This window comes from Lepidochelys kempii, chromosome 3 (genome assembly GCF_965140285.1).
Source record: "Lepidochelys kempii isolate rLepKem1 chromosome 3, rLepKem1.hap1, whole genome shotgun sequence".
Taxonomy (NCBI): Eukaryota; Metazoa; Chordata; order Testudines; family Cheloniidae; genus Lepidochelys; species Lepidochelys kempii.
In genome coordinates, this window is record NC_136382.1 from 21,756,023 (window position 1) to 21,777,405 (window position 21,383).

At 37.9% G+C, this 21,383-nt stretch overlaps 1 protein-coding gene across 1 annotated transcript in view; it reads left to right on the forward strand.

Moving 5' to 3' along the window:
- The window catches only part of APOB (apolipoprotein B), a 50,613-nt gene extending 30,715 nt beyond the window's left edge, over positions 1 to 19,898 (forward strand). Inside the window, exons 22-29 of the mRNA XM_073335899.2 lie at positions 694 to 869; positions 1,040 to 1,227; positions 1,485 to 1,630; positions 4,165 to 4,538; positions 5,703 to 13,286; positions 14,294 to 14,408; positions 15,262 to 15,448; positions 16,946 to 19,898. Of these exons, the coding sequence (XP_073192000.2) occupies positions 694 to 869; positions 1,040 to 1,227; positions 1,485 to 1,630; positions 4,165 to 4,538; positions 5,703 to 13,286; positions 14,294 to 14,408; positions 15,262 to 15,448; positions 16,946 to 18,772 (10,597 nt within the window). The 3' untranslated portion in view covers positions 18,773 to 19,898. The remainder of the gene's footprint in view (positions 1 to 693; positions 870 to 1,039; positions 1,228 to 1,484; positions 1,631 to 4,164; positions 4,539 to 5,702; positions 13,287 to 14,293; positions 14,409 to 15,261; positions 15,449 to 16,945) is intronic.
- The last annotated feature ends 1,485 nt before the right edge of the window (positions 19,899 to 21,383 follow it).

Sequence of the window (21,383 nt, forward strand, 5' to 3'; positions counted from 1 at the left end):
AGAGAGCTATCTGTAAGAATCCCCACTCTTCATGGTAAGAATATTTCCTGTAGCATCTATGGAAGAGTTTATAATTAATGGCAGTTTTCCCTTCATCCTAAAATTGTCCCAGAGCCACAGTGAACTGCTCACTTTCTTTAATACCCTTCATTCTTCAACAGAATTCTCCTACCTTGATGCTGCCCCAGGGATCTTCCTCATGCAGAGCTGCCTGTAACACCAGTGGCATTAACAAAGTTCAAGTACCTTGATTCCCTTTCATTTACACCAACGTAAAATCACGATCAAGTCTACTCAAGTCAGCAAAGTTACAGTGGCGTAACAATCCTTAAGCTAGAGGAAGATCTGACTCAGTAGTAGACTCTTGCCCATAGCGGGCCAAATGCTTTAGTGCTTACTCAGTTGTTAGATAAAACTACTATTGATATCATTGGGAGTTTATCCTGAGTAAGGATTTTAGTATTTGGCCCATATATACCTGGACAGAAAGAGCTCCACAATAGTATTATAATAATTTTCCGTAATCAATGGGAATTCAGAGCACTCCATAGCTCAAGGGTCAAGTTCCTAGGTCCAAATAAACTCATTCTTTGTACCACCCAGAATTCCTTTTTGCAGTTTTAAATGCTATAATTGCTCCATAGTGTACCCAAACAGGTGACATTCACATTTGCTACTATTTTGCTTTCACAGATATGATGGGAAGAAAGATGCAATGCTGGGAGGTGTCATTTCTATCCCTCGCCTACGGACTGAACTCAGAACTGAAGCATTGCTTCATCATTCACTGAACAGGGTTTCTCTTCAGATGGATTCATCTGCAACAACTTATGGGAACTCAATTTCAGAGAGAGTTGTTTTCAGATACGGTATGGGCATTTATCATGACATAGAAACTTCACCCATATGTGAAAACCATATATGTAATCTCCTGTTACATCCGTTATCTAGTACTTCTCTATACACGGTGAGCCATACAAGAGTAACGTGATTTTGTTAATTTTTATCCTCCCTCCAACCCCGAATTCATGATTTTCAGATAATGAGAAGATTGAACTAGAGTGGAATTCAGGCACCAGCACGGCAGTGAAAAAGATGTCTGCCAACTTCCCTGTTGACTTTGCAGACTACCCGAAGGCTTTACAGAAGCATGCCAATGAGCTGCTGGACCGGAAAGTGGCCAATACAGATATGACATTGCGGCACATTGTCTCACAATTCATCGTGGTAAGTGTGAATATTTATTTTAAAAATATTATAGCTTGATCATGCAACCCTGAAGAGCAGTCCAACACATTTTACTGGGACTGCTTGTGTAAATAGTCACTTGTGTGTGGAAGAGTTGCATTATCAGGTCTATCTGCTCCTCTCCAGAAAAGCACACAATCATGTGCTTAACTTTAAACACATGGGTAGTCCCACTGGCTTAAAGCTAACAATTATTTCATACTACTCTGGAAAACACATCCACTGTGTCATTGCAGGCAACCCGTACCTGGCTGCAGAAGGCATCCAAGGATGTTCCCTTTGCCCAAACTTTACAAGATAAGCTAAATGGACTGCAAGAACTGAACATTCAGACAATGGGGCTGCCTGATATTACCATTCCAGAAGAACTCTTCCTGAAAAGGTAAATGGAGAAATAAGAACAGTCACCACAGGGAACTGAAACTGGAAATTTGGTCATGTATTTTTTATTTAAAATATGATTGGATTTTGTTTTAGACAATAGCACATAATGACCATAACAAAGAATTGTAAGAGCAGAGATATATAATTATGTTTACTAAATGGCATATATATTTAATATGCAGGGGCCGAGCCTCAGCTAGTGACATTTGCCATAGCTCCACTGAAGCCAGTTTATACCAGCTGATGATCTGGCCCATCACATATAAATATATCATGCACTCCATATCCCTTAGCAGAAAATGAATTGTTTTTCTTATGCTTTCTTTCACTGTGGTAACGTGAAGCTAATATTAGGCAAAAGCATCTTCATTGCTTTCAGTCTGTTCGTGGTCAGAATATGGGTTGGGAACCAAGTGATCTTTCTCCTATGGTCTTACCAACTATGCCCATTATTATAACAGTGGGTAATTCTGCTGCCCTACACTACATTTTTGTTAACCATTTCAGATTCAGTGCCTCTGGTTTATTGGCCATTTCTTAAAAATCACAACTTTGTATTTGGGATTCCATGACTTTCAGATTGCTCCTTGGTGCCATTCACTTCCATTCAACAGCACACATTCTGCCTAGCTAATCTATCTGTCTTGAAGTTTGCACCATATTCACCCCTTTGGTACCTGACTGACATTTAGGACCATATCTTATATAACATATTTTCTGATACCCCAAGGTTCTAATACATTTCCAATTCTTGTGCTTCAGTAAAACTGTTTTGTAGACAGTCATATGTGCCAATGGACTTGGTCAATATTTTCTCCAATTCTGGAGTGGTCCTTATTGGTATGTAGAGAACAACAACCTTAATCAAGTACAGCTGATAGAATAATTCATTACAAATAATGCTTGTGAATATAGCCCTTTTTTACTGTTTGCAAATTATTTATGAATCTGTCTTGATTTCAGCAAATGTATCTATTATTTGTTAGTATTCACAGAACAGTTTATTCAAACAATTTCAGCCCATGTGTGTTAGAAACTTCACTTTGACTATTTGGTATTCATTATTTGTGCTGTGCAATGGAGCATTAAAGTATAAGTATTAATATTCTGGTAGCACAAAGAGATTCCAACCCTGGTTGTTCCAGCCACGGAGCACACGTAAAATAGCAGACAGTCTCTGTCCCAAACATCGTATAATCTACAGCCAGGTTAGAGAAACAGATACAGACAAACAACAACAAAAAGAACTTGCCAAAAGTACAGATCTTATAAATTACAATGCAATTTCTTCTCATTTTTCTCTGTGCATAACAATATCCCACACTACCACCAAACTTCCCTGTTTACAGCCGCCAGTCAGTTTTTCACGGTCACATGCTATTGTTTCTGATTGGATGGCTGGAACTTTTAAAGAAAAACAATAACAGGTATTGAAAGATGAGTAATGAGTAGTGTGTAATGATCAACACACTTTCCAGTATGAATTTTTGGATGAATAAATAATGTCTTCTAAAATTAATTAAATTTTGAGATATTCAAATAACCAGGAACTATCATAGAATATAATAATAATAATAATGAAGTCCTTGATGTAATACTCTACAAACATATCACTTTTATTCACATGAATATGAACAGATCCCTTTTTCTACTATTCCAAATACCATATTGCAGATGACATTAGCAGATGACAGAACGAGGAGTAATGGTCTCAAGTTGCAGTGGGGGAGGTTTAGATTGGATATTAGGAAAACCTTTTTCACTAAGAGGGTGGTGAAACACTGGAATGCGTTACCTAGGGAGGTGGTAGAATCTCCTTCCTTAGAGGTTTTTAAGGTCAGGCTTGACAAAGCCCTGGCTGGGATGATTTAACTGGGAATTGGTCCTGCTTCGAGCAGGGGGTTGGACTAGATGACCTTCTGGGGTCCCTTCCAACCTTGATATTCTATGATTCTATGATTCTATTGCATAAGTGTGGCAATGACATCAGAGAGGAAGGGTTTCAAATCAAGACACACCAATTGGAGCACTTAGGGCATTATTCTGGGAGTTAGGAAAGTGTAGTCTTTTTTATATAGAATGTGACCTTGGTCAAAAGACTTTTTCTGTCTTTGCCTCAGTTTCCTCATTTATAAAATGCATATTATACCTTCATCACTCTGTCTCTGACACCCATTCCCATACCAACATCTCTGTTCATTAATGTTCATAAAGCAGATTAATATCCTCAAATGGCAGGTGCAAAGTATTCATTAGAGTAGAAAATAAGGAGCAAAATAAGAGTCTTGTGTTTAACTTCCTTGGAAAAACTCATTAGAGAAGCAACCAGCATGGTCTAGTCAATTTATCTTTGGGGGAAAAGGTTTAATTAGTGAATGTATGTGGAGTGCTGAGCTCAGACTATTTGATCATAATGGTTCTTTCTTCCCTTAAAATTAATGTATATATGAATTACCTCATTATCATTATTAATAATAACTACTTTTGTGTGTTTCATAGAGTTTTACGTAGTGGGTAATTTTTGTGTTACAGTGATGGCCGGATCAAATATATTTGGAACAAGGACAATGTTATAATTAACATCCCATTGCCATTTGGCGGAAGATCATCGCATGACATAAGTCTGCCAAAGACCGTAAAAACACCTCAGTTGGTAATGAAATCAATTGGAATAAATGTGCCATCTCAGGAGTACCGACTTCCACTATTTACTGTTCCAGAGTCCTACCAACTCCGTGTGCCTTTACTGGGCAAGTTAGAGGTTTCTACAAATGTATATAGCAATTATTACAACTGGTCTGCATCTTATACAGTGGCTAACACCACAGATAATGTTTCCAGTATGAGAACTAGTTATCTGATGAAAGCTGATTCCGTTTTCGACCTACTTTCATACAACGTGCAAGGTAAGAATTTTTGTTAATAGTATTATACTTTTAAATCTACTTTTAAAATATCTATATTTTATATGTACTATGAAAAGCACATTCGTTTTCAAACTATTTATTTAAAAAAATGTTTGTGTAAACTCAAATCTTTTCTTCTTTTTAAAATATGTAATATGAAATTTATTTAATTAGGTGCTAAAAATAAATCCAGATAGTTTAATAATAATTTCAGATCCAAATTTTCCAAGGGGCCCCAACCCAGCCTCTGAAGCCCTGCTCCTGAAAATACTTAAGCATATGAATAGTCCCATTAAGTTCAGTGGGAATCCTAAGTGCTTTCAGAATCAGGGCCTATGTTAGTGTTTGCAGTTATTTGTGCATGCAGTTCAGTTAGCTAAATCACAAACACTTTTATGTGCACAAACAGGTTTCCATGCAAATAGGCAGGTGCAGTTGTATTGCTATTATTATTGTTAATTATTGTATACAGCACCATAGTGTGTGTGTATGTGTGCCTATACGTATATATACAAAAACATATATGTATGTCAACAAAGACCTTGCCCTGAAGAAATCACAGCCCAAGGATCTGATCTTGAAAGGAGCTAGGTTCCACAAATTCCTATTGAATTAACTCAAACTCCTATTTGAGAGGTTAATGTGTGCTCTAGACTGTTAGCTACTCTAAGGATTGGGTCATGAAACTGGGATTTTCAAAGGGAGCTCGGCACCTAAATCTAAATTTCAATGGGAGTTAGCTGCCTAACACCGTTAAGCTTTTTTGAAAATCCCAGCATGAAGCATAATAAAGTTGAAGACAATGAAAGAGATGTGTCATAAACACTGATTTGGATGATTTGTTTGGCATATAATTTGTTCATTTCAAGTGTAAACAATGGTTTGGCCTATTTCATCTTATAGATTTATATGTAATATCACAATGAGAGTTAATTTAAAGGCTGTTTTTGAAAATTTAGCCCCAGATATCAAACATCCAGTAGTATAGAAATGTTTAGCATTTACTTTACCAAAACAGTGTTTGCTTTTTGAACAAAATAATATGCAATTCTGAAAGCTTAATGATATCATACATAATATATCATTTTGTCTTGTAAGTAAATGTAAGATATTTATTATACCTTTATATCTTCTGTCTTCCCCCTTCCCAATCTCCTATTCCAGGTTCTGGAGAAGCATTTTATGATCAGAATACATTTGATTGCACATATGAAAGTTCCCTACAGCACAGACTCCTAGATTCAAATTTTAAATATATCAGGACAAACAAATATGAACCTACTCTCACTGTAAAACAGACCGTCTCACTTGCGGCATCTAGCACTCTGGGCACTCAGTTCTCCTTTTCTACAGATACGGATTTCAGCCAGAAAAATAATTTGAATATCAACAAAGTACAAATGGAAGGGGCTCTAAGAGTTGCTTCAGCCTTTGCTAAAGGAATTTACACTCTCTCAAGCACCTATAACAAAAACAGCCATGAGTTAACTGGGAAATCCAATCTGACGTTTGACTCGTCTTACCTTCACGCTACCAACCAGATAACTGGCAAGCGAACTGGTGATGTACTGTCAGTCACTTCAGTCTCTAATATTCAGAGTGGTATCATAACAAACACAGCTTCACTGAAGTATGAAAAGAGCCAGCTGAATGTGAAGTCAGAAACAAATGGAAGATACCAAAACCTTGCGGGTCTCAACAAGTTTGAATTAATTTTGGCAAAGCAGATGGCTTCAGTTCGCTCTGAATACCAAGCAACTTACAAAGAAAACCGGTATTACACCCTTCTTTCAGGTTCCCTTAATTCCCAGGGTCTTGAACTAAATTGTGATGTTACTGTGAATGATCAAAGAAACCGAGCAGCACATAAGTCTACATTAAGGATTAACCAGGATGGTTTGGCCAGCAGCGCAACCACAAACCTGCAGTTTAATCCACTAATGTTGCAGAAAGAAATGAATGCTAGAATTGATGCTTCTGGAGGCACCTTGGCAGTTACTGCTAAGGGACGCTATGGTAAACACAATGCACAATTCAGTGTAGATGGAAGAATGGCCCTAATAGAAATAGCACTAGGAAGTGTATATCAGAGCACAATTCTGGGCGTGGACAGCAAAAACGTCTTAAACTTTAGAGTTAATAGAGAAGGACTCAAGTTTTCAAATAACTTGGTAGGATCATACAAGGAAATGAATCTTGAGCACGTGAATGAGCTAAACATTCCTGGCTTATCCTTAACATTTACTTCAAAATTAGACAATACCATCAGCCCTGACAAGTCCCACAAGCATTATTTTGACCTACAACTGCAGCCCTATTCACTCACAGCTAAATTGAACAATGACTTAAAATACAATGAAACTGGTATAACCAACAAAGCACAGTTGCGACTGGAGCCACTGAAGCTGACGCTGACTGGTAATGTGAGGGGGGCCTACGGAACAGATGAAGTGAAGCATACATACACCATCACTTACGCTGATCTGGCTGCAAATATTAAAACAGACACAGCTGCAAAAATTCAAGGCACAGCACTCATCCACAAAATTAACCTGGATGTTGCAGGGCTTGCTTCTTCCATTACTATCTATACAAACTGTGATGCAAAATCCCTGCATTTCACCAATGTAGTACGTTCTGCTATGGCCCCATTTACTGTCACTGCTGATGTACACACCACTGGTGATGGGAGACTATTTGCTATGGGAGAACATACTGGACAACTATACAGCAAATTCCTGTTTAAGGCAGAGCCCCTGGCTTTCACTTTCTCCCATGATTACAAAGGATCTACCAGCCACAGCCTAACTACTGGAAAAAAATACACTACATTACTTGATAATAAAATCCATATGCTTTTCACTCCATCAGAGCAGTCAAGTGCCTGGAAATTGAAGAGTCAAGTGAACAATAATGTATACACACAGGACCTCGGTGCTTACAATGATGCCGAAAAAACTGGTGTCGAACTTAGAGGACAAGCTTTAGCTGACCTCACTTTAATGGACTCACCAATTCAAATACCATTAATGCCTGAACCAATTAATTTAATTGATGTTTTAGGTCTGAGGGATGCCGTGGAACAACCTCAAGAATTCAGCATCTCTGGCTCTGTGAAATATGATAAGAACAAGGACGAGCATGTTATCAACCTGCCATTCCTAGAATACCTGCCCGCTTACTTTGAACAAATCAGGGGTGCGATTCTATCCAAACTGCAGTCTATACAAAGGTACTTTAAAAGCATAAATATAGATCATTATATGAGGAAATACAGGGCAACTATGGATAAGCTCCCACGGCAGATTAATGACTACATGAACAAATTAGATTTCAAAAGCAAGGTTAACGGCATGAAAGAGAAATTGGTTGCTTTCACAAAGGACTATAGAATAACAGCTGATGACCTCCAGAGTGCACTGGAAAATGCCAGAATCAATTTGCAGGAAGCACTGTCTCAGCTGCAAATTTACCTGATACAAATTGAGCAACATATCAGAGATAATTATGATCAGTATGACATTAGAACAGCTATTGAAAAACTGATTGACCAAATAGTTGAAAAAATTAAAGTTCTGGATCAACAGTATAAAATCAGTGCAACGACGATTAACACTATTCAAAACTTACAGTCCATTATTTCTCAGTATGACCCAAGCAAAATAGAAAGCAGTGCAAAAGCCTGGATTCAAAATATGGATGCTGAGTACAAAATCATCGCTCAGGTACAAGGAAAGCTAGAACAGCTCAAGAGTCAGATTCACAAGATTGATGCCAAACATATTGCAGAAAATTTGAAACAACAGGTACAGTCTGTTGACATTAAAAAGCTTTTAGAAAAAATCAGGAGTTCATTACCAGTTCAAAAAATGAATGAAATTATTGAACAAATTAAAGATATTCTCCTAAATTTGATGGAGGATTATGAAGTTGCTGAGAAGATCAGTGCTTTCCGAGGCAAAATGCATGACATGATCATGAAGTATGAGATTGACAAGCAGGCTCAGTTTCTAATGGACAGGATGATACAATTGTCTGACCAATATAAAGTGAAAGAAACTGTCCAAAAGCTAACTGTTTCCCTGAAAAAAATTGACATAAGATCATTCTTTGATAAAATTGTTAGTATTATTGATGATGCTGTCAAGCAAGTACAAGCATTTGATTATCAAAAATTGATGGATGAAGTCAACAAGTTCCTTGACATGGTTATAAGCCAGCTAAAGTATTTTGACTATAATCAGTTTGTAGATCAAACAAACAACAAAATCCGGGAAATTACCCAGAAAATCAATGATGAACTCAGAACCCTAGAACTCCCACAGAAAGCAGAAGCATTAAAACAGTATATGAAGGATGTCAATGCTGCAGTTTCAAAATTCATAGAACAATTAGGAGACACCAAGCTTACAGCAGTCATTGATTGGTTCAGGGACCTCCTAAGTTCAACAGCGTTTGCTGATCTGAAAGTCAAGCTAAATGAAAACCTGGAAGATCTACGAGACAGGATTTATCAAATGGACATTCCAAAAGAATGCCAGAGATATCTTCAGAAGGCAAGCCAGTTCTACAATACCATTGTTGCATATATTTCTGACCAATGGAACATTGCTTCTAAGAAGATTGCTCTTTTAGCTGAGCAGTATGATGTAAAAAACTGGGCTGAAAAAGTGAATGTGTTTGTTGAAACAGGTTTCAATGTTCCTGAAATCAGAACCAGCATAGTCAACATACCTGCCTTTGAAGTCAGTCTCCGAGCTCTCCGGGAAGCGACATTTCAAACACCAGATTTCATAGTTCCATTAACTGACCTGCATATCCCCTCTTATCAGATCCACATAAAGAAACTTAAAGACATACAAATTCCAGTCAGGTTTACTACCCCAGAATTTACTATTCTAAATACCTATAAGATTCCTTCCTATACAATTGACCTGAATGAAATCAAACTGAGGATTGTGAAAACAATAGACCAAATGATGTCCAGTGAATTTCAGTTGCCAGTACCTGACATGTATTTTAGAGAACTAAAGATGAAAGATATGCTTTTTTCTGACATTTCTTTCCCAGAAATTTATATACCTGAGCCACAAATACCTGAATTCTTGATCCCTAAACTCAATCTAAATGAGTTCCAGATTCCTAACATTCAGATACCGGCATACCAGCTGCCACGTATTCCACACACAGTCACTGTCCCTACATTCGGCAAACTGTCTGGTACTTTCAGAATAGCTTCTCCATTCTTCACACTGTCCACTCTTGCTGACATTCAGAACACTACAGCTTCCGTAAACAGCCCAGAATTTGTAGCCACTGTTTCAGCTCAAGCAACATCCAGATTAGATTTCCTTGCTTTCACTGTGAACGCAGATGCACGCCTCTCAGCCCCTGAGATGCAGCAACTGATCCTTAAAGAAACCATGAAGGTCACCCATAAACTCCTTAAAGTTGATCACAACAGTGAAGTGATATTTTTAGGGACTTCTGTACAGGGGAAAGCTGAAACTACTACAAGCTTACGTACTACAAAGAATTTGATGGAAGTACACAACAACTTACTAGTCCGGCTACAGAGGAAAATTTTGATGCAGAGCAAGACAACATATTCTCACAGACTGAATATTCCGCAAGCTGATCTCTCCAGCCAGGCTGATCTGATGAATGACATGATAACAGAGGTAGAAGCAGGACACATATCATTTACTTCCAGTGGTAAAGGAAACTGGAAATGGGCTTTTCCTGATTTCTCTGATGAAGGCACCCATGACTCCCGTGCCACTTTTACGATTGAGGGTCCCTTTATTGCATTTGCTGCTGAAAACAGGATAAATGATAAATACTTGAAGATCAACCAGAAAGTGAATTATGAATGTGGTCTCCTAAATTATGCAACACTTCAGCTTCAGTCTCAAGTTGAGTCGCAATATGTGGGTCATAGCAATTTAAGTGTACAAGGCACAGGGCAGCTAGCAACGATGAAAGTAGAAATAAAAGGAAATCATGAGGCTAAGCTCAATGGGAGAGTTGCTGGAACCATAAATAATAATATTGCCTTGTTGGTGCAGCCCTTTGAAGTTAGCATATCAACAAACAATGATGGGAATGTGAAAGTTAGTTTTCCATTGAAGGTGACTGGAAAAATTGAATTTCTGAATAATTATGGTCTGGTGCTCAGTTCCTCTGTTCAGCAAGTCCACTGGCAAGCTAATGGCAGGTTCAATCAGTACAAATATTCCCACAGCATGTCTGCTGGGAACACTGAAGACAAGATTGAAGCTCGTGTGGAAATGAATGGTGAAGCCAACCTGGACTTCCTAAATATTCCTCTATCAATTCCTGAACTTCACATTCCTTATGTTGGAATCAAAACTTCTCAGATGATGAAAGGGTATTCACTTTGGGAACAGACAGGCCTGAAGGATTTATTGAAGACTACAAAGCAATCATTTGATTTAAATCTGAATGCCCAATATAAGAAGAACAAAGACATGCACTCACTCCCTCTTCCCTTAAAAGCAGTGCATGAAGCAATTAATCAGTACATCATCTTCTTCAATAGACATTTTGAGAAAGGAAGGGACAATGCATTAGATTTTCTCACCAGTTCATATAACAAAGCCAAGATAGAGTTTGACAAATATAAAGTAGAAACTTCAGTCAACAAACTACCACGGACTTTCAGGATTCCTGGATATACCATTCCTATTATGAACATCGAGGTGTCTCCCTTTATGGCAGAGCTGCCAGCATTTGGTTATGTGATCCCCAAAGAAATAAGCACAACAGGCTTCACCGTCCCACTTATTGGGTTTTCAGTACCATCTTACACATTAGTCCTACCGTCGCTGGAGATGCCAGTCCTTCATGTCCCCAAAGATCTGCGCACACTTAAGCTTCCTAAATTAACAGTGCACAGCCCATCAAACCATATCTTGATTCCTGCCTTGGGAAACATTACCTATGACTTTTCATTTAAATCCAGTGTGATTACCTTGAATACAAATGTTGGGCTTTTCAACCAGTCCGATGTTGTTGCTCGCTTCAGTTCCTCGTCTTCTTCTGTCATTGATGCACTGCAGTTTAATTTAGATGCTACAACAAGCCTGACGAGGAAAAGGGGTTTGAAACTGGCCACAGCATTGTCCCTGAGTAATAATAAATTTGTGGAAGGAAAGCATGACAGCACTGTTAGCCTCACAAAGAGGAACATGGAAGCTTCCGTGACAACAAATGCAAAGATCAGCATGCCAGTTTTTAAAATAAATTTCAAGCAAGAGCTTACAGGAAACACTAAGTCCAAGCCTACTGTTTCCTCAGCAATGAATTTAAATTATGATTTTCATACTCTTAGGTATGGTGCCAGTGCTAAAGGTGCAGTTGATCACAAACTTACTCTAGAAAGTCTTACATCTTACATTTCTGTAGAAACAGCAACAAAAGGAAATATCAATGGAATGTTATACACCCTAAATCCATTTTCTGGGATGCTAATCCATGAGGCAAATACCTACCTGAACTCTAATGGAGCTCGCTCCTCAGTCAAGCTGGAGGCTAATTCTAAAGCAGATGGAATCTGGAATGTGGAAATGACAGAAAAAGTGGCTGTTGAAGCATCTACGCATCGTGTTTATGCAGTCTGGGAGCACAATGGGGAAAACTATGCACAGTGTACCCCTCTTCTGAGAACTAGAGGGACTCAGAGCTGCAAAGTAACCTTAGAACTGGTTCCTTGGAGTATGTCAGCATCTCTTCAGCTACAAGCTACTCAACCAAATTCCTTCCTGGACATAGCTTCAGTTAATCAGGAAGTCTTAATGAACATCAACACTGAAAACCAGAAACTTGGCTGGAAGGGTGAAGGCCAAATTCAGTCATTATCTCTCAGTCATGATATGCAGTTATCAAATGAAAAATCAAAGGCACAATTTGACATTTCTGGATCTTTGGAAGGACAGGTCAATTTCCTCAGGAACATTGTGTTTCCAGTTTATGAAAAGAGTTTATGGGATATCTTGAAACTGGACCTCACTACAAGTGCTAACAAGAAGCAGTACTTAAATACTTCTGCATCCATAGTTTATACAAAAAGTGAAGACGGTTACTTTTTCCCTATATATGTGAACAGACTGGCTGACGGCTTCACAATCACTGTTCCTGAGATGCAACTAGAAGCTCCAAATCCAGTTCTCACAACTCCAGAATTTCAAGTTCCTTTCACAACCCTGCAAGTTCCACCGTATACCATTGACTTGAGAAATATAAAAGTTCCACACATGCTAAGCATAATGCCTTTTGACATCAATTTACCCTCTCTGCCAAGAATGAGATTCCCCAAAGTAGATGTAGGAAACAAGTACATTACACTGGAAGAATATAAAATTCCTTACTTTGAGGTGACAGTACCTCAGTACCAAATAACTCTATCTCAGTTCACTCTTCCAAAAAGCATTTCCCTTGGTAATATGTATGTGGATCTGAGTGAAGTGGCTAATAAGATTGCAGACTTTGACTTGCCAACAATTACAATTCCTGAGCAGAAAATAGAGATCCCACCTCTCAAAATGTCTTTGCCTGCTGGAATTTATTTCCCTGCATTCGGTGCTTTGACTGGATCTTTCAGAGTTGCTTCACCATTGTATAATGTCACCTGGAAAACAGACCTGAAAAACAACACGGACTCTTTTAGATATTCCATTGATTCTACCTCCAGTTCAACACTACAGTTCCTGGAATATGACCTGGAAGGTAAGATGAACTTTGGAATTTCATACTCCAAAATTTGAGTTGAAAATGTTAACATTATTTTTTTTCCAAATATTATTTTGTGTTTGAAGTGCAGTTGTACTGTGAAAGAGGGATGTAAAAGAGGATCCCTTTTCCTTCTCTGTGTTCAGTTTAGTGACAACATAACTTTATATCTTCTCACTCCTGTTAGCTCTGCTTAGTCAGTACAGCTAAAAGAAAGAGAGCTAGTTTCTGTTCCTTCTTGCACATCATCAACCCATTTATTTTTAGTAAGTCTCAATTAAAGGTTCAATCTTTTATACCTGTACAAATCATCCAAAAGCTCAGAGGGTTGCACAGGTTTAACTAAGGGCATAATTTGTTCTGTAGCAATCTTTTCATTGACTTGAAAGGGCTCTGGATTAGTGAGGCTCTATCACTGGTAGTAATGCAGAATCCAGCTTGACTGATCCCAAGCTCAGTTTGTAAGGCTGGCAGTTAAAAAAATACCCATCTTTTTGCTTGGAAACTGAGCACATTTGATTTAAAAATTATTGAAACACACACTCGGAATGCCACAAAAACATTTTTAGAGCCACTTTTCTGAGCGCTACCAAACGTCAAAGTTATAGTAAAAACATGAGGTAAATTTAACATGACATGCTGTAGAAGAGAAAACTCAATTTATATTCCGTATCAAGGGCAAAAAGCTAAGCAAAAGGGCCTTTTATATCCAAATTACAATAAAAGACATGAAGAAGGAATTATAAACTTCCCAATTTTAATTTCCCTATTTTTCCCTACTTTTCTAGCTACAGTACATACCTTGCATTTTAAAATGTCTGGGACAAAACAGATACATGCATATCCTTTTGTATTTTGTATTGTGGGCATCTAACTTCTTACCACACAGTGGTGTGTGACTGTGGAACCACAGTTATGTATCCAGCTGAAATACAGGATACCATGTGATGTGGTTTCTGCAGTGATTCCAGAAATTCAGACAATGCGAAATCTCTCTTTTGCAGCTGTAGCAACTACCAGATATGAAGGTGATGTGTTTGTGACAAAGGCAACAGGCAGCTTTTCACATCGTGACATGAGTGTGGAGTACAAGGAAGATCTGACCATGCAAGGATTTAGGTAAAGATTTGTTCAGGTGACATGGTTTATAATAGACAAAATGACAAGAGACACACTATGGCTTAGAAACCTAATTCCTACAAAGCACTTTGTGGTAATTATAAAGAATAAGTGTCCTCCCTTTGCTCCCTCACCCTCACCACTCCACTCCCATTAGATAACTGGGAATCTGGAAAACACTCTTTTTGCATCTGATTGTTCTGAATAGCCTGCCATTTCACATAACTGGTGAGATGTAACTAAGGTTTTCCTATAATCAAAGATCCTGCTTTTCAGCACAGCCTCCACTGAGGCTCTGTTTCTGTGAGCACAAGTCATTGGAAACCTAATTTTTCACCCACAATCATTTATGCTCAGAATTACAGTGACCTGGATGTCCAACTACCTGATTTCATCTGCTTAGTAACAGTGACCACAAGTAACAATAACTGTGGGCACAACATTTTTACCTACACTTATTTGTGCCTGCAGTACACAGATGGAAAAAGAAGTAGTTTACTAGTTCGTAAAAATCTGACTTTATAAGCCATAAGAATCAGCCAACAACATTAAGGGCCTATTTTGCAGTCCTAATTCAAGCAAAACTCCTGACCAACCTCAGTATGGAGTTTTGCCTGAGAAAACAGTGTAGGATATGACCCTGAATTTGCATATGTGCTAGTCAGAGTCCCAAGATAAAATGTTGATAGTAAAACTCTTAGTTTTCTTTTGCTTGCTTTGGCTTTGTTTATACTTGTATTAATCACGAGAGATACTGTACGAAAACATACTGCAATATGTATTTCTTTAGGGGCTGCCCTGTAACTTAGCATTCACTCGTTTCTTAAACACTGTTTGTTCTTGGTTATATCAGAGTCTTGGCCCAGACTGTATCACTAAATATCATCAGCCCAACCTTTACCGATGTTCAGATGCGTTATTGGGGAGATAGCCACAGGATCTCCTCATCAGTATCTTCACCTTCTGCGGGCACCCTGGGTTTTCGTGTTGAGATGGACACAGATATTCTCCAGGGGAAAATTTACTACCAAACTCAACAGGTAGGCAAGGCTTGAAATGAAGCAAAAAGACACAATGGGGCTTGGGATTTTACCTTTTAAAGTGACTGTAATGCTTACTAAAGGGGTTAGAGTGATAGTTTTGAAAACTGACCTCTGTCCAAGGAAAACATACCATAAACCATGCAATGTGAGCTTCCTTTACTCCATCCAATCTCATCAATATGACTTAACCCCATTCTGGAAGTAATATCTCTGTAAACACTTTTAGAGGTAAGAAAATCGTTCAAGCGCCCTATCTATTTAGCCTTGGCAGAGCCTTGAGAGCACAAATATGCATCCATTAGGCAGTGGACAGAGGGCATCAGACTAATTGTGTATAAACCACTGTACAACCATCAGATTATTTTATGAACTAACTGAGGATTGAGTCGGTACAGCAGGTATGGTGCATACGTTGCTCTATAATGCACTGCACTACTTCCTCTTTGTCCTTCAAATCACTGCAAAGCAATTTCCAATGCATTGAAGGTGTGGGAATGTGAAGGGATGTTGATTTGTTCTTCATTGACATCTCTTGTTATGTGATTTTTCTTCTGTTGGGGAAAATGGATTGCATAACTGGTCATATGTAAGATCGGTGTTCATAAAATTGAGGTTCTACTGTACTTGTAATTACTGTACAAATGCCCAAACTAGAAACAGCAACCTAGAAGTGATGGTAATGAGATACTGAGCCTAAGTTCTAGCTCCCTGTCAAGGATCTTGTGTGGAATCGTTAACACATCGCAGGTATCTTGTGAGGCACAGAGCTAACAGCCACTTATTGGGTTTGGCAACAAAAAATGCCATTCCTGAAAGTCTACCACAATAACTTCAAAATTAGAGACTTAATATTCCAAGACTGTGATATGTTAATTTAGATATCACATAAAACTCACAATTTAACTTGTGTAAAATTGAAATCAGGGAAAGGCATTTACTTTCTTAGGGTCTGATTTAGCAACCCTTAATCATACTGAGTAACATTTATGCTAGTAGTCTTGTTGATTTAAAGCACTGGAGGATCACAGACTTGTAATGCTTTTGTAGTAAGACAGTAGATCTCTTTCAATTCATCATGTAAAATAATTAAATAGAATCTTAACACTAGTATGACATGCTTAGTGAATGAGCAGAACTGACACCTTACCAAGTAATTCTTGCATCTTGCTTTGATACAATTAACAGGTAAGACAAAGGAATCAGAAAGATGTTATAAAAAATGAGACCAAATTCTGCCCTGATTTACTTTCTTATCCCACTATTTTTAGGTGTAAGGACAGAATTTAATCCAATACAGCATTTAAAGACATGCAGACACATGATAGACAAAACTGAGTTTATATTAAAATGAATTGAATGCAAGATAAGAAAATGCCTATCTAAAATCTCTCTATAATTTAGGGTCATGTTTTTAGAACAGAAGTAGCATGTAATAATATTTTATTTGTTTGAATTGGAATCTATTTTTTCACTTATACCATTTTGGATTTTCAGCCTGCCTCTCAGAATGAAATTGACATATTAAAAAGTGAGATATCATTCAAGAAACCTGACCTGATTCAGATCAAAACTAACTGGAACGATGCTGCTGCTACAGACATGCTGAGCAGTCTAAAAGAAAAGGTACCTACAATGACGGAGGCTCTCTATAACAGTATTAACAAGTACCACCATGAGCATACAGGAATGGGAATTAGTGCTGCCACCCTAAAGCTGAAGAACATCATGCAAAACAAGGCTGAAAGAACATACCAATTAGCCACAAGAAAAATAGATGAAATAGATCTTCACCTTAGAAGAGCTGCCTACCAGGCCACTGGGAAATACCAAGAGATGACAGTCAAAGCTAAACAGTTATATCAAGAAGCAGCAGATCAAGCAGACCAGATTGACTACCAGCAAATAAGAGCAAAGATTTTTGATGCTACAATGGAGGTAATAAGGGAATACCACAAGAGGATAAAGCACCTGATTGACTCAACCATCGAATTCCTGAAGATCACAAAATTCCGGGTCCCTGGACTGGCTGAGAAGTACACCGGTGAAGAACTCTATGTAATGGCTACAGAGGAGGCAGCAAAAGCTACTGATCTATGCATTTCAAAAATGCAGGAGTATTTCAACGTTTTGATTGTATTTGTCAATGAGACGGAAGTTAAAGTTCCTGCATCTGACAGAATTCTCAAAGGCAGTGAAGTGCTTGATCAAATTAAAGAAATGCTAAAACATTTGCAGAACAAAGCCAGACAGATATTTGCTACTCTTCAGGAGGCTGACTTTGCAGAAAAGCTTAGGCAACTGAAACAATTAGTGCAGCAAGTTTTCCAAAACATAGAAGAAATTATTAGAAACTTACAATCGAAAAACTTTGAAGAGATTAAAGTTCAAGCACAACAGATGTACAGTGATACCATCAACTCAGACTATGCAGAAAAATTGAGATCCTTAACAGAGAATATTAAAACACACCTTTCTCAGTTAAAAGACTTTAGCCAGAAGACATTTCAAGAGATTTCAGAGAAGCTACATCAGATTCTTCTATATGTAAAAGCACTGCGGGAAGAATATTTTGATCCAAGTTTAGTTGGGTGGTCAGTCAAATACTATGAAGTGGAAGACAAGGTACTAGATTGGTTAAAGAATCTAATGGATGCTCTAGTGGACTGGCATGCCAAATACATTGGAGATACTGCTGACTTGGTTTCACGTCTGACTGATCAAGTACGAGAATTTGGGGAAAACCATGGCCAGAGGTATTATGATCTGGTTACTGATGCTGATGGAAAAGGAAAACAGAAAGTCATTGAGCTCTCTTCTGCTGCTCAGGAAAAGATCCGATATTGGTCTGAAACTGCCAAAAGGAGTTCTGCTGAATATAACAAACTAGTCAAAGTGAAAATACAAGATGCCTATCACCAACTCAGCGAAGCCTATGAAAGGCTAATTAGTGCGACACAAAAATTAATTGATCTGACTATAGAAAAGTACTCTACGTTCCTCCAGTACATCACAGAACTTCTCCATCATCTTGAGAAAATGACAACTGATAGCATAAGGCCATACATAGCTGTTCGTCAAGGAGAGCTTAGAATAGATGTGCCTAAACCATTTGACTGGCAATCAGTTTATCAAATGACCCAAAAACATGAGGAGGCACTCAGAAAAAAATTGGAAATAACACGCATGTTGATTCAGAAAGGCATGGACCAAGACTCCAAGACATGGATAGAACTGCAAACATTTATTGACCAGCAGCTTGCTGATGAGCAACTGAATACTCAGCAGATTATGGAAAATATACAGCAGCACGTAAAAGCCTGAATGGACATGTAGAAGAGCAAAAATCACAAGTTTGTGTCACACTGTATTTAAAAGATGACAGCAATCAACATACTGGAACTTTGGGAAGATACTGTCTGAGTTTGTACTTGTAAATGAAACCGAATAATCTACAGCAGGTTATTTTAATGTGCTTCAAAAGCCAATAAATGAATTCTTTATTATATTTTGGTGTTATTCATTATAACCAGTTTTACTTGGGCCATGAGCCTGATCCATTAGGAACAATGGAGGCCTTTACATTGACTTCACTGTGTGTTGGACCAAGTCAATACTATACAGTAAATTTTGTAAATAGTCTCGAAAGCTAGGGTTTCAGATAAAGGTCAGATTTGTGAGCCTGTTAAAGAACAACTTGGAAATTCAAATGCAATTATTTCAAAGTATAGAAATTAACCACAAAACTTACCCTCATAGTTATCTCTGGAAAAAAAAGAAAAGGAGATGAATATGTGCACTGCAAACAAACCAAAGAAGAAAGTAAATAAATTCTGGGATTAAAATCAAGAAGGAAAAATTCCTCCCATTGTAAAAAAAAAAAAAAGTCAGATAGTTTCCTCAACTAAATTATAAAAATTAATAAATAAATATATAATGCTTTGTTAAAAACAAATAATAAACAAAACGTGTATCTAGCAGTATTATTTAGAAAAATAGACCATGAATTTCAGGAAAAAATAAATTATTGTTCTGGGCTAATGTGGTGACCCAGAAATTTAGGGATTTTTCTGATTTTTTTTTGCACTGAAAAATTTTAGGTTTTTCATCACATTGTATGACTACGTTATTATTCACAAGTTTTACTGCCAACATTGATCACCATAGGAGTCAGAGGGAGTTTTACTATTGTCTCCCATGGCCTTGGGGTCAGGTGTCATATGAAAGAAACACCAAAATATGAAATTTCAACTCAAATGCTGGAGTCTTCACTCAAAAATATTTCCATCTCTGAGAGAACGTGTGGACATATTTTTTTCAGGTTTATATACAACTGTTAGAATGCGCTGTAGATACTCCTTCCAAAAAGGCCCAGAAAAAGCTGAAATAATGGGCTTTTTACTCTTTGTTGCCTCATTCAAAATAAACTCTTTTAAAATGTCACTAGAAATTTTGTGAGTATGTTTATTTTGGTGTAGTTAGTTCACCCCACGTTTTTTTTTCTACGTTTATTCATGGGAAAGGGGTGCTTTTATACGAGGTTTTGTGTAGCACACGTTTCTCATGTGCCTCTACACCACCATGATCAGGATGCTTTTGGAGGCAGGGTTCATTCCATGGTGTAATTGTGAGCTATGCCATTATCAGATACCATTAATAATTATACCATTAATAATGGGAATCAGATGGGCAAGACTAACCCAGAGAAACAAAGAGTCAGCCACATCCAGTCGAGTGCATCCATCCATACAGTCGTGAGGAGGAAAGACTTACCCTTGGAAAGTAAAACTACAACAGTTGAACCATCCAGTGTTCCCAGGGATCTCAGTCATGACAAGTAATGCAGTAATACTCAGCAAAAAAGCTGGGTTGTGAACTGTAAAAGGAGTTCTTGCTTTGAATAGGACTAACCTAGGATCTGGATACCTTCCCACCTCCCTCGCTTCCTGAGAGTTGGGAAGATTCATAGATATTTAGGTCAGAAGGGACCATTATGATCATCTAGTCTGACCTCCTGCACAACGCAGGCCACAGAATTTCACACAGAACATTGCTGTAAAAAGCCCTTTTCACGACATCTACTGAGTGCCTGAGTGCTAGCAGACTTGTGATTCAGTCTCATGACCCTGGCTGCAAGAAGCCCTTCCACATTCATTTATAAGGAATATCAAGCCTGTGGGACACTGGATCTTTATTTTACCAGAGATTATCTAACCCGTCACACCAACCCCCAAAATGTATGAACCTAACCAGATTTTCCAAACACATCCTGAAACTTGCCGCCCTCATAGCAAAGATCTACAAGACAAAGGGCAATAGAAAGACACCATCAACATCCTGGGGGGGATTTGTATCTTTTTTCTTTTATTTTTCTTTCCTCTTTCTTCCTCATGCCTATTTATTTCTGCCTATCATCTATAGCTCTTGGGAGGGATAACAATTCTACACAAAGCCTAATATGTCAGGGATGGGTAAACTGAATAATATATTTGCCAACTAACATAAATACTGGTGTATTTGGCAAGACAAAAGTTTTCTAAGAGCAAGCACAATAGTTTACACACCCAACAGTGCTGAAAGGTTAGAAGGTGATTTCCAAGTCTCATAACAGCATTGCAGCGAATAGATTAAAATTCTCAATTATGAAATCTCTGTGGTAGCCATTTTGCAGTCATTCTATGGTTGATTTAGGGAGTGTCTGGTAGCAACATGCTGCTTTCAGAGAAGAGCTCTCACTATAAATAGCATCAGATTTCCACACCAAAGAAATAATTTCAAACACTCTGTGTGTGTGTGTGTACACAACAGGAAGAATGAACTAATTTTCCATACAATAGCATGTTACCAACTGAGGATAACTTTAAATTCTCTGGCTTTTTTTTTTTTTTAGATTGTATCAAACTTTACTTTTATTTCCTGTGTAATATTTTACAGA